This window comes from Myotis myotis, unplaced genomic scaffold, assembly GCF_014108235.1.
Source record: "Myotis myotis isolate mMyoMyo1 unplaced genomic scaffold, mMyoMyo1.p scaffold_m19_p_15, whole genome shotgun sequence".
Taxonomy (NCBI): domain Eukaryota; kingdom Metazoa; phylum Chordata; class Mammalia; order Chiroptera; family Vespertilionidae; genus Myotis; species Myotis myotis.
The window spans coordinates 23714778-23728718 of NW_023416319.1; the positions used below are offsets into that span (position 1 = coordinate 23714778).

Here is a 13941-nt window from a genome sequence, read left to right on the forward strand (position 1 = left end):
TTGCTTGGTGTGCAGAGAGCGGAAGCTGGCCTATGCGGACATCGCTCTGACTTTGCAGCAGCGTGAGCTCCGAGAAGCTGCTTTCTAGTGTCAGCTGGGGGATGTGGGTTTTCTGAATAGGGTTAATTATTCCTGTCTCCTGAGACCTCTTCCTGTATTTTTACCTAAGCTATAATGCCAAGAATAGGGTAGTGGAATGGGTCATGTGTGATGTAATGAGGCGAGGGTGGGAGGAGGCGGGCAGGCACGAAGCTCTCAGCAAGAAGGTGTGAGGCCTGCACAGTTCTTTGGAGCAGCAGTAACCTAGAGCTGGTACAGAAATCTGCGTTTTCTGTAATCGGATTCAGTGAAGCCAGAACAGTATGGGTACTGCACAGGAATTGTTTTCATTTGTGAAGCAAAGCGATTGAGGATCAAACTCAGTTATTGTAAAGTGATTGGAATGACAGGTCCTGAAGCTGCCTTAACTGCTTTATTAGGGATAAGACTAAACGAAGAGACGGCTCTGTGTAGAAAAAGATGCATCCTACTTTTTTTTTGTTGGTGGTGATATTAGAATTCTTGTTATTACAGTGTCTGGAAATTGAGTTTTTAATTGAAAATTAATGGGCGCTCATGAAGGCATTTTTTGGCTTTTTTTAAATGTATTTTTTAACTCCCTCCCCCCCCCCCCATGTGATGTAGGTGGAGCAAGGCCTGTTTACAGAATTGCAAACAGGTCCAAGTTTTCAGGAAAAAAATGGAGACTTTATGGCTTCTGGCTAACTAGTGAAGGGAGCAGGGTCATAAAAGGCAAAAAGTTAGGTGGGGGTGAATTTTGTAGCAATAATAAGGAATGTGTAAACTGTTTCTGAGCAGTGCCAGTTTTAGAGTTGACATTCAAAGTGTTTTGAAAGTGTAATTGGCAGATTTTACTACCTTTCAAATGGGAGTACTCCTAGATATAAGCCAAGCCACATAAGACATTTTCTTATGCCTTTCCTTGCATTAACGGTTGACAGTCTAGCATCGGCGGGAAATGAAGAATTCTGTTGATGCTAAGGAAATGAAAATTCAGCTGTTTTGTTTCCTGTCCTAATCCGTGAGAGGGAAGGAGGGGCATGTTCCTTAAGGACACACAGTTTTCTCTGCTTCTACACCTAGCCACCTCCTGGAACGCACGTGACTGGTCCTTTTTCAGGCAGTGCTGAAACTCACCTTTCAGTATGGGAGGGTTTTGTTTTTGTTTTTAAGCTTTTCTTTGATAATTCAGTTATGGATGGAAAGGAATATATTTTAAGGTTCAGATTCTGATGAAATACCTTATTTTTTATCATTTGATAAAACAGTACAAACAATGGACAGGAAGTTGGTTTCCCAGTCAAGAGACATAACAAATAGAACTATGTCATGAAGATTCCTTTTTCTACTCTTTGAGAATTTTCTTCAGTTTCTATGCTTGCCTTTATTTACCCGGACTTGTTTAGAAAAGTCAGATAAATCCGAAGTAGGTAACTTCACTATTTGATATTACTGGTAATTCTGTGCTAACTTGATGAGTGTTAATCCATGTGAAATCATATTGCTGAAAGATCTGTGTTTTAATTTTAGGGGGTGATGAGAATTTAAAAGCCAGACATACAGATAAGTTTTAGAAAAATATTTCTAATGTTTCCATTCCCTTCCTTCAGATGAGCTCTTACAAAGCCAAGTGCTGTACTACGACAGTTGATAAATAGTCTGTCTTTTGCTAATATGGATCTGATCCAAAACCCAGAATCTCTCTCTAAAAGACTGCTTTTTTTAAAAGCCACAGATGGTTTTTGAAGGTTTCATGGTATATGTCTCCAGTGTTGAGTATAGTACCTACAAGTAGATTTCCCAAGAGTTCTATCGAAAGGCACTTAATGCAGATTACATTAAATAATAACTGGATTTTGTTTGGGTTGTGTATGTTGTAAAATGCACAAATCAGTGGGTTTGTCTTTAGTCACCTTATTCTCATTTGGGGTTGATGGAAATGAAGTAAGGACCAAGTAAACAACTTTTTTTCAGGTGCAAATTCGACCATGGAACCTAAGTGACAGTGACTTTGTAATGGATGGTTCTCAGCCTTTGGACCCCAGAAAAACTATCTTTGTTGGGGGAGTTCCACGACCCCTTCGAGCTGGTGAGTGGAAATAGTAACACCGCAACAACAAAATCCAACAACAACAAAATTCCCAATGCATTTAGTCTTCAATATTTTCTAGGTTTCCGGTCAATTATACACAGTCTCCAAAAAAAGAATGCTCTCCTGTCAGTTTCGCTGAGCTGATGCTTTCAAAATTGAATGTTTCCTCCCAAAATGTTCTATTTCCTGATGGTGCAAGAGTGAATTTCATTAAAATGTTATTTTGAAAGGATGAATTCTATTTAGTGCTTTCCTATTCAACCACATAGTTTAAAAATAGTAACAATACATTTGGCAGTGTGCGTTCTTATGCCAGTTAGCATTGTAATGTATGACAGAAAGAGAAGTTACCCATATGTCCCCAAGCAGCCGTGTGCCCTCAGTGACAGTCAAACCACGGCTGGAAATCGTGCCACTGAGTGTCAGACTGAACTCTTTCCAAGTGAAACAGGTTCCTATTTTTTTTCTTATACAGCTTGAAAAATGAATTATGTATGCAGGCATCTTTATGATGACTTTTCATAAAGCTTCCCTATTTTATTTTTTGTTATTTCCCGATGAGGAAATCATTGTTCCTGCTGGGATTGGGCCGTCATAATTGACTGGGGCAGTGGAAGGGATGCTGAGCTGATGACATCAATATATAAATCCAAACACAAGTCTCATCAGTTGTGGATCAGTGCTATTGCCAATGGAATATAACAAAATTACTTGCAGGAACTAAGTTTTTAAAGTGTTTAAAATAATTGAGTTTGTGTTTTTAAAGGAAGATGAAAAGATAGGTTACTGTTGCCACCATAGCTGTGAAAGCACATTATCTCTGTGTGATTTGTAAGCCGGTAGACTTGATCCTACCTAAAACATAAAAGAGAAAGCAGAGATCACTAAAACCAAATTGTGAGAACAATTATGAAATGTAAAATGTGCCTACACCTATCTGGCTCTATGACTTTGATGAGTTCTTAATTCCAAACATCCCTCAACATTTTAAATATATTTATTTAAATCTCCATTTCAATCTAGTTCTAAGTGATCACTTTGGGCCTGCATAAAAATATATGCATTATTCTATTTGAAGGATTGTAAAACATCTTCTTTGTGACTGTGGAGTTTGCAATTTTGTGGTATTTCAGAAAGTCAAATACCTTTGGGTCTTACTTTCATTTTCCTGGAAACTATGTGAAAGAACGAAAGCAAAGCAGCAGAGCTGCCCCACCCCTTCCATGATCTGCTGTCAGAGAAGAAAGTCCAGGGAGGGCCACTCCACCAAGCAGCACTAGGCGCTGGTAGATGCAGCCCTTTGTGTCTGAGCTGCGTCTGCTTTAGAAAAGGACATGTAGGTGGGGGCCTTATGGAATATTCCTGACTTTTTCCAACTAGTGTTAGATTTAGGACTGGAGTGAGAGAGAAATCCCTTTTGCTGTCTTTTAACAGTGTAAATGGACATTCATTGCTAGTATTCTAGCTGTTCTTTTTTGCACCTAACTGCGAGCACAAATTTGTTTTAATATTCTAGCCCCTCTCTTTTTTTCCTAGATGGGAATCTGAAAAAAAAATTCTGAAAGAAAAAGCCCCACAGTTATAAAAATAACAGAACCGGCTTTAGCTTCTAATGTCTATTTTTAAGTCACTGACACAATAGCTTATAAATTAAATTTCCTTTTTTATTATTCACCCTTTACTCTCTCTGTTTTAATGATTTGAAGGGATAGGCAAGGGCTTCTATATGGTTTTCCCTTTATAAATCCATTTTCACACTTTTCTAAGATCACACTGACACCATAGGGCAGGAACTCCAAGGTGCTAGATTATATTCTTTCTTCAACATCCCGTGTCTGCAAGATGTTGCAAGTTCTAGGATTAGGCAAGAATTATGTTTAATTTTCTCATCAGAGGTGGGATTTTGTGTTCCCCACCTAGATGCTTTCCTCTTTGTAAGTCTCTTAAGTTATTTTTTTTAAGCTAAGCTAAAATTTTTGTCTTTCAGTTTTATTTTTGCAATTATGTGGCTAGTAACCCACAGTCACTTTGTCTGATGGAAGTGTCCGTCCATGCCAGCACCTCCCATAACTGTAGCTGACTAAGTTATAGTTTCTAGATGGCTAAGCCATCTTTGTTGGCCTCTTAGAATGTTCCTATCTATCCAAGACTTCCAGATTGGATGCCATGCAATCTGAACGAAAAGAGCTAACGTCTGCAGCTTTTGCCCATGTGCAGAGAATTGGGCTTCCTTGGAACACACTGAGCTTCATGGGCTGGTGTGTGCCTGGAATAGAAGGCTGTGTTTGAAGGAATTCATTTGACTTCACTAGACCATCTTCAACTGGACAGTGTTCTTGTTCAAGTGCAGTTCACTTGAACAATAACATTTATTGAGCATCCACTGTGTGAGCGACACTGGGCGAGCGCAGGTCATGCCAAACCGAGTGAACGTCTCGCTGTCCTGTTAGACAGGTCATCATCTGCAGAGCCGCCGATTTCAGGACAGAAGGCGAGAAACGCGTTCATAGAATGCAGAGTAACTCAATGAAGTGGATGCTAAATTATGCTCTTTAACATAATGTTTCTCAAATTTGGTTTCTAAATACTTCGGGCCATTTTTTATTATTTCCAGAGGGCATTGTGGTTATGGAATTTTGAACAGTCTCATACCTGTTTCAGGTACTATATACAGGGTGATCCTGGACCAGAGATGGGTGACAGTACTCAGCAGGTGAAATTTTAGGTGTCCAGACTGATTTTCACCTCATCCTGGGCCAAAAATGGTCCTTTAACATGGAATGGAGACTGAAATGTTATCACTCAAGAATTATTCCTTTGGATCTTGTGAGGCTATTTTTCTTTGCTATTTCCCCTAAGACAAGATCATTGTCACTAATAAATTACTGTAAATATAGTCCTTACCCCACCAGGCAGAAACACACAAACACTTCTAAAGAAACAAGGCAACCTGTTTTAAGCAGTATTAGCCTGAGTTTAGCTTGCTCTTTCTGGTCATTTAACAAGCCTTCCTTTTTATAAATTCAAGTTGGGAGGAGAGGGGGAGTGAAAAAAATCACAGGCCCAGATAAATGAAAATGGGAAAATATCAGTGGAAAAATCTAGATGAGTTTACCCAAGGCTAGATAGATTGCCTGTTGGTTTCTTTAGGTCAAATAATACACGTTCCTACTGTCTCCTCTCCCTCCCTCAGTCTGCTGCAAGCCAAGGACAGCTTGCCTGAAGTCTCCTGGTGTTTCTCGGCTCCTGTTCCACTTCCACTCCCCACCTCTTCTCACCCCCAGGCCAGGGAAGGCGATAGGCAGACTCACCATGCCACCATGTGGCTAAAATGCAGATTCTTCTTCAGAGTGAGCACAGGGAAAGGGGTAGGTAGTCTGTCTGGTTCTCCACCTGGAAGTACACAGCGTATTTTCACTCTTCATTCCGTAATGTAAGCAGCGGGTCTTCCTGAGTCTCCCTCAGTACAGAAATGGCCCTGTTTTGCATATCCCTAGGGCCTTAGGGCCTCTCTAGAATGTATCTCTGCTCTGAGAGGAAATAAGTGCCAGGCTTGGGGATTATGAGGCTACCAGGAAAGAGTAGGGAATGAGGCATCTGGCCCCTGTACGCTCCCCCACTTTATAAATATGAATATTCTCTGACTCCACCTTCTTGGCTTAGATGTCTAATTTGAATATCGCCTTGGTGATCAAGCTTTGGGACCCAGCGCCTTCCAACTTCGATCAGGCTTGAAAAGCCCTCCGTGTCCTCTGATGAGAGGCATGTGAGCTGTTCTTCGCCTTCATGACTTCCTCGTGACAGTTCACCAGTCCAGGTCCTGCTAAGAGCTCGATCTTCAGAGATCCCATCTCAGTCCTTGGAGCCGACCTACCATTTGCTCATCCTTAGGCCTTTCCTAACTATGGCTTTCACCATTCTTTCCTGTCTAATATTCTGTGATGAATCCTAAAATTTCCTTCTCTGCCTTTCCCCCCCTCTGACTGTTGTGAGCATGAATTTTCTGTAGAGGGAAGAAAAAAAAAAACTGAGGTAGATAGTCAGTGATATGTGGCATACATCTAGAGGACCTACAGCCTGAATTTTTTCCAAGAGCACTTATTTCAGACATTCTGTGCAGGCATTCTGATAGTTCACTTGTAGCAGGAGTCACATTCTGATTTGTGACTCAGGAAAGAGGAGTAACGGTAGCTTTTGTTGTTGTTCTACGAAGTGGTGGCAGGCAGAAACCATCTTATGTCATGCTTCTCAGTAGTAGGAGCTATTTCTTTTACTGAGTCCCAGGTTCAGTACGAGTTGTCCCAGATAAACTCCAGATTTGGCATACAGACTTGATGGACTGCATTGCCCTGAGGGTTAAGGATTTTCTAATGTTAGTATGCATTTGTGTTCTCTCTCCCCCACAGCTGATGTCAAACTTTGCCATATCATGGGCAGGTTGAGTAACGTTAGCATAAAGCCAAAGTAAGACTGGGAAGAATTGGTGCTTATGGAGCAGAAACCAAGCCAAGCCAGGATTTATGAGTAGAGGCCAAAACCACCCCGGGACCAAACTGAACATTCGAGCCCCACTCCGTGCTCAGCAGTGTGTTCAGAGCGCTCATGGATGTTTAATCCTCGTGATAACCCTGTGAAGTTGTCAGTGGTAGAATTCATTGTAGAGATAAGGAAGCAGGGTTCAGAGGGAGTGATCAGCCAAGGCCACTATAAGCAAAAAAGCCAAGACTCAAACTCAGATCTCCAGACAACAAGTTTGGGGCTCTTTGCACAGAAATGAGCTTCTTTATCAAGCTGAGGTCTGAGATGTTGTCTCTGTAACAATAGTAACAGTTACCTTGGTACCAGCTCAATTTAATCAAGTTAAACACTCTATCTCTCTGGCTTTGTTGGTTGTTCATATCATTTATTTGAAAATATTTTTAATTTCCCAACATCTGATGCAGAGTGAAAGCTTGTGAGCACATTTCCCCATTTAAGATGCGTGAACTGTCTTGTGAACCAACTTGGCAATTGTAAACCTAGAAAGTCCACCTTCAAGTTGGATCTTCCTTTCATTCCGAAGTCCAGACCCCCTCCACCTCCTCCCCCTGAGGTGCCTTCTGCCTCTTTCCCGCCTGCTTCGTTCTTATGTCCAGAGAGAAGAAATGTGGCTTCTAGATTCACAATTTAAAATCTGGAAAGATGAATGTGTTGATATTCCCCCTTGGGAAGCCTCATTCCTGCTCCTCCTGGTTCTCATAGTATCTGAGTCTTAAACATTGCCTGATGGCTGGCTTTCAGATCCAACTAAGTGATAGGAACAGGACCCTGGGGTCAGATGAGGGAGTCATCATGATTTCCTCTCTGGTGAATTAAAACCCCCTTCAGAACTCTGTGAAGAATCAGGAGCAAATCCAAGGAACTGTAATTGGGGTTCAGATTGAACTTCAGAGGCATAGTGACCACTGAAGGACTTCAGGGGGATGCGCTGTGCTACATACAGCTGCAGTATTCTTGTTTCCCTCTCTGGTGATGGCACAGTGAAGGTCATCACAAGAGCCAGTGTGTGAGCTAGCCCCATAGTGGCGTTGCTATTATAATGAAACAGGTATTTATGACGTGACTTGAGTGTCTTGGGAACACAGAGCTTATCCAAAGTGCAGAATGCCCTTGGCTAGAGCTACCAGACCTGCTCATTTCCTACCCCTGTGCTGACCAAGCAGACCCTGTGAACACTGTCTCGATAGGAAAGAAAACATAAAAAGTAGTTTGGAGACTCCTGGCTTCTTCATGGACTCTGTCTATGCCTGCTGTCACCTCCATCTGTCTGAATCCCAGCCTTCACCTGTATTGCCTCACCTTCCTCGGGTTAAATGTAAAGAATGTGGTTCTGGGAGCCACACTGTCCTTGGCCTCTACAGAGGAAGGTTGAGAATGAGGAGTCACTGTCACAGGCTTAGTAGGTGGTTTGCCCACACTCTCCAAGTAAGTTACACCTTCGATCAAAGGCTCACATTTCATGAGCAGGGTTGAGATCACACAACATCAATAGACCCATGCAGGTTTTAGTTGACTTCTGCCACATCCTTTTTGCCTTTCTTCTAATTTTCTCTCCTCCTCCCAAGTACTGGAGTCAGTAGCCCTCTTCCTGGTTCAGCTTGCCCCCATCAGAGGAAGGGAATTTATATGGGACTTCCCTACGTGGACTGATGAGACTTACTGTAAAGAAGCCTGTAAAACCCAGGCTCTAAAAGTAGTTGTACATTCTGACATCTGTAGGTGAACTGGTACTTTCTTTATAAAAAAATTATTTCAGGTTGAAAACTTAATAGGCCTTGAGGAAGGCTTGCTCTGCCTTTCTGTTAGTCATCTACTTAGTGGGTGAATTCAATTACATTCTCCCCCTAAAGCTGTATTTACCAAGTGGTTACTTTTCTCAGTAATGTCACTTTAAGTACTAGCAGAGTTACTTAAATGCCATATCTCTGTGGTGTTTGAGTGTAGCCCACCGGAAGTGTGCTATTAGTGAAGACTTGCTAATTGAGTAAAGCACCAAACACAAACAACATTTCTTTGACCATCATTTATTTACCTTTCTTCAGGGGTATTCACCGTGTTAGATGTTTTGTCATTAAAAGAGAGATTCGGGTAGAAAGAGAGATGGAAAATCTTCATACTCTTTCCCCCAGAAGTTCTTTCTTTAGTCACGTTGGTTGCTTCTAGCTTCTCAACGAATTGCTCTTCCCTTAAGTGAGGCTTCACTGGCTCAAACGTCTGCAGACTTTTTGGTGGCCAAGAAAATGACTGTGTATAATCAGCTTATACGTGGAAATGATTTATTCATAATTTTCATAAAAGCATAGTGAGTGAGGGTTTCTGTTTCTTATCAAAAGTACCTAACTGCCAGCAACATAAGTCACGACCTAATCTTTGGCACGTGAAGATGATTTTCCAGCAGCTACATCTGCGAAGCAGTGGAAAGTGTCTGCTTGTGGAAGGAGCCTTCTCTGGCATCTGGGAGCCCCCCAGATTCCTTTGGAGACCACTATGCTATAGAAGCAGCTGTGGCTAAGTAACTCCCCGCGTCAGCTGGAGCTGCAGGCATACAGCCAGTGTACCTTCTTTCTAAATCAGACACTTTCTCGAGTGCTTCCGAAGGTGGAAGACAAGTGCCATTCGGTCCTTGCCAGCATTCTTCTCCTGGTCATCCACCAGCCTGAGGGGGTGTTTATTCCATTCCAGAGGAAGCCAGGTCTTTGGAAAATCTGTGCTTAATTTTTATTAAGCCCATTTGACCTTCAGGGAAATTCATGAATGACTACAATGAATGAATTCTGCCTTTAGTTTCTTCGTGTCTGTAGCTGGAATAACATTAGTTAGGTAAGGAGGCCCTCAAGCCATCAGAGGTTGTTGGGGTGAAGAGTAAGGACTCACTAAACTCTGACATTCAGAGTGTGTGCACCATCATGATGGCATTTGAGTGTGATTCCTGGGTCCTGCCTCAAGACTGTAGTCAAGGTCTACTTAAGTGCTAATCAGCAGTGTCCCCTTGGCTGGTGTGACTCAGTCATTCTGATCATAATGGGATCATTGGGATGGCTTTCTGCCCTAAGCACATATTCTTGGACTTAGTGATTGCTAGCTTCTTTCCTCACCTTCTGAAAATTACCTATTGGTTGTAGGTCACTCTTACTATTAAAAATGGGCACTTAGAAAAATCATCAATATTAGGCACTCTAGAATGGGAAGAAATTTTGAAGTTAAGAAAAAAAGACAGGCCCATTTGGTGTGTCTCAGTGGTTGAGCGTCAACCTATGGACCAGGAGGTCATGGTTCGATTTCCGGTTAGGCCATATTCCCAGGTTGCAGGCTCGATCCCCAGTGTGGGGCATGCAGAGGCAGCCAATCAATGATTGTCTCTCATCATTGATGTTTCTGTGTTTCTCTTACTCTCCCTTCCTCTCTGAAATCAATAAAAATATTTTAAAAGAGAAAGAAAAAAGACAGCCTTTCTGTCATGGGGACATAGCTTTTCTTACCTGCCTCAGCAGCTTCATAGTACAGGAACCCGGTAGTACTTGGCTTTCCTTCTGCTTGTAAAATCCTGGTGGGGTTCTTGTACCTTTCGTCCCTTGTATCTGCTGCAGATTTCTTCCTCTGCCCCACCAGGCTGTGCTGCTTTTCTTCCCCCAAGATCCCGATTCCTGTGGGGCTCTGCTCTGTGATGGACGTTGCCCACCGGCGGTGGCCAGGTCATCATCTTTCCTCACTGTCTTTTCCTTTCCAAACACCATATGTCGGTGTTTGTAGGAAGTGGGTTCATGAGTCATTCCCCAGGGTTAGGGCTAAGTATTTTGGACTTAAACTATGTGAGTTGCCTGAAAGGAATGGTCGTACCTGGAGGAGGTGCCGTCCAGTATCAAGTAAACAATTACCTTCAGGCAATTTGAATCCAGGTAAGTAACTGCTACATTTCTCTCCATGGTACCTTTTTGGTGAGATCATTTTAGAATGTCACACCTTTGGAATGGATCATTTTCCAAATGTTTTCTGTATATATATCTTAAATATACAAATATAAAGATTTCTATAGGAGAAATGTGACAAGGATTGCAGACTAAACCTCTGGATTTTTAGCAGGTGCAGGATGGGTATGTTTTTACTGCCTTGGTAGCAGCTTAGTGTTTCCTGGCACATTATAAGTGCTCAATAAATGTTCATTGCATTACTAGTATTACTAAGAATTTCCTGTGAGAGGTTAGTCTGGAGGTTTCCCAGTTGGGATAAAATATAACTCTAAAAGTCATTTTTTTAAGTGTAGAGTTTTACTTTAAGGCTCTAAACATATTTCCTCTAGCTAAAATTATGACTTCATTCTTTCTACAGTTTAATCTTAACTGTAGCAGTGTAACTTTAGTAATTGCTTTCAGTCTCAGAGGTCAGTAAGTAGGGCTGTCTCTTAATAACTTGTTAGGGCATCGTGAAATGCTTTGCCTACCTAGGGCCCACTCCAGTAGACTAAGCAGTTAGAACAAGAGGATTACTGATAGATCATTCCTTTAATCCTGTTGCTGAAGTTCTGATTATGTAAATTTGTGTGTGTGTGTGTGTGTGTGTGTGTGTGTGTGTGTGTGTAAATTCTTTTATTTTTTAATTTTTTTATTTTCAAATAGCCTATGAGGATCTCCCCTACTTGAGGTTGTAAGACTGATGTGGACACTCGTCACAATACTTCACATGGGTTTTCCTTTTCTTAGTTACACTGCATGATTCTTAAATAGTTCTTCCTGCTCCTCGTCAGGAGTTCCTTCTAAACATTTATACAGAATTGTGTTCATTTTCTTGCAGTTGAACTGGCAATGATCATGGACCGTTTGTATGGTGGTGTCTGCTATGCTGGCATTGATACGGACCCAGAGCTGAAGTACCCCAAAGGTGCTGGCCGCGTGGCGTTCTCCAATCAGCAGAGCTACATCGCAGCCATCAGCGCTCGCTTTGTGCAGCTCCAACACAATGACATTGACAAACGGGTAAGCAACTGCTCAGGGCGTACTTGCCACAGGAAAGAAATGAAGTTTGCTCTCTCCGCACCTGGGAGGAAAAGCACCTTGTGCTGCTAAGCGAGCAGCTCTCCCTTGCCTGGGGTCAGTCCACAAGCCCACCTAGGCTGCCTGAAACAGAGGCACCCTTGGTATTGAAGGTGTTAATGAAACCTCCGCCTCGCTCTCTCCAGGGCGATGTCACACTTATGAAAATAACCCTGCAGGATTTAGCTACCACGCCAGTGCTGTGCAAAAGATGATGCCAACATGCGTTCACGAAGGGTGAGAGCTGGTGACCTGTTTGACCCAGGTGGTGCTCTTACAACAAGCAAACTTGGACTAACATTTAATGCTGACCCATAAAATGGTGATCTTGCCATTTCTCTTGAACCAAGTAGCTGCTGTCCCCTCCAGTGCCCCCTGCACCTCCCTGAGTTCTACAGCCTCTCCCTGCCTCTCTCCAGGACGGGGTGCCTCTCCAGGACGGGGTGCCTCTCTCCAGGTCGGGGTGCCTCTCCAGGACGGGGTGCCTCTCCAGGTCGGGGTGCCTCTCCAGGAGGCACTCCCCCTCCAGTGCCCCCTGCACCTCCCTGAGTTCTACAGCTCATACCATATACACGCACGCATTACCTGCCTGCTCCTTGGCATTACCTGCCTGGCCACCGGGGGCATTCGGATTTTCTCCTGATCTAAAGGGGGACCCCAGGCAGGTTTGAGGAGCTGGTGCGCTCAGTTGTTTTGTGGACCGGCACAGCTTTACCTCCCTTAAATCCCAGCGCTGTCATTCTCTGGGAGCTCGGGGGAATGGAAGGCGGTAGGTGTTACTCCGGGGCCTGTGTTAATACAGCAAAAGAGCAGACAGGAGAAGAGCATGTTCCTGTGCAATTGTACGGTGCTTGTTAATGCTCCCAGCAAAGGATGCTCTTGGGGGACACACTGAGCAGGCACCTGTCCTCAATGTTGGTTAATTTTGTGCAGCAGACTTAAGTTTCTGAGAGGGTGAAAATTTCAATTGGTGAGGGATTTTTAAATATTCAGCAAGATTATATTTTCAGTCTTGTAAAAGCCAGTGCTTTTAAAAAAAATCAATTTGCTACATCACTGAGCTCCTTAAAAGTAAGTAGTGGTGGTGTGTTTTTTAATTAAGATGAATAAAATAACTCTATTTCAGATTTTTGAAACACCCCGATCCCACAGAGTCCAATACTTTTAACACTTTGCTGCACCAGCCGCTGGTGACCCCAAGCAAGTCCCTTAATGCCAGGAGCCCCGGGTCCTCCTCTGTAGCACCTCCTGGGGCGGGTCTGAGGTCTCACTGGGATCTGAGGATTGAACAGCCAGAGCTGTCGGGCAGTTAGGTAGATGTGTGACCGGCACTTGCTGGTTTACATATCCACCTTGCTACAAATGCACGTGATACTGATGTCATTAACATCCCATGGCTTGAATGCTGTTGGTTGCTCTGCTGAAGCTTCGGTGGAAAAGGTCCACGGGTTGGTGACTAGAGCACTAGGCCAGAGTCACATTGCTGGGCCCAGACTGTGTTGTCCCAGGGGCTGTGTGACTTCGGCAGGTCACTTAGGCCCTGAGCGTCAGTGTGTAACGAGGGCAGTAGTAGCAGCCTTTTGTATCTTCCAAGATTGTTGAGGGTCCCAGCAGAGGTACTACCTGTCACACACTATCCGGATGTACAGGGAACCGTTGTTGTGGGCACAGAATGCCATCTGCATCCTCATGGAGTCAAAAGGGGGCCTGTCCGTTCCTTCCTTCAGTGCCTGGGGTGAGTCATCCAAGTGGGAGACTTGGAAATCCTTGAAAGTGGGAGTCCCCCCACCCTGCTTCATGCTCCTGCTCAGCCCTGAGCACTGTGGAGGCCGCTTTCTTTGCTTTGAGAGAGAAACGCTGCTTCCACCTCCAGTTGGGCTCCTGCTTCACTCCCTGTTCTGTGACCCTTACGCTTCCTCCCCCCAGTCTGTTGTGCTGTCCTCTTGTTGATTTCTTTTGGCTTTGAACACAGCCAACACTGCCTTATGTTATTGTCTCTGGCATTCTGAGCCTCTGCTAACTGTGCCCTTCACAGATGCTTTTTCAAGTTCATTTCTAGTTTTTTGTTTTGTTTTTTAAATATATATATATATTTTTTATTGATTTCAGAGAGGAAGAGAGAGGTAGAAATATCAACGATGAGAGAGAATCATTAATTGGCTGTCTCCTGCATGATCAGGGATCAAGCCTGCAACTCGGGCATGTGCCCTGACTGGGAAACGA

The 13941-nt window shown here is 43.4% G+C and overlaps 1 protein-coding gene across 12 annotated transcripts in view; it reads left to right on the plus strand.

Annotated features, from left to right (window-relative positions):
* CPEB3 (cytoplasmic polyadenylation element binding protein 3) overlaps window positions 1-13941 on the plus strand; it is a 181726-nt gene that overhangs the window by 145987 nt on the left and 21798 nt on the right. For 11 of the 12 annotated variants that reach the window (XR_004972187.1, XM_036336608.1, XM_036336607.1 and 8 more), the window contains 2 exons: window positions 2035-2149; window positions 11480-11661. Coding sequence is in view for 11 of the 12 variants with exons in the window: in XM_036336608.1 (XP_036192501.1) it covers window positions 2035-2149; window positions 11480-11661 (297 nt within the window). In the remaining variant the exon portion in view is untranslated. Of the gene's footprint in view, window positions 1-2034; window positions 2150-11479; window positions 11662-13941 lie in introns of those variants that run through there. The other variant, XM_036336610.1, reaches the window with a different exon arrangement.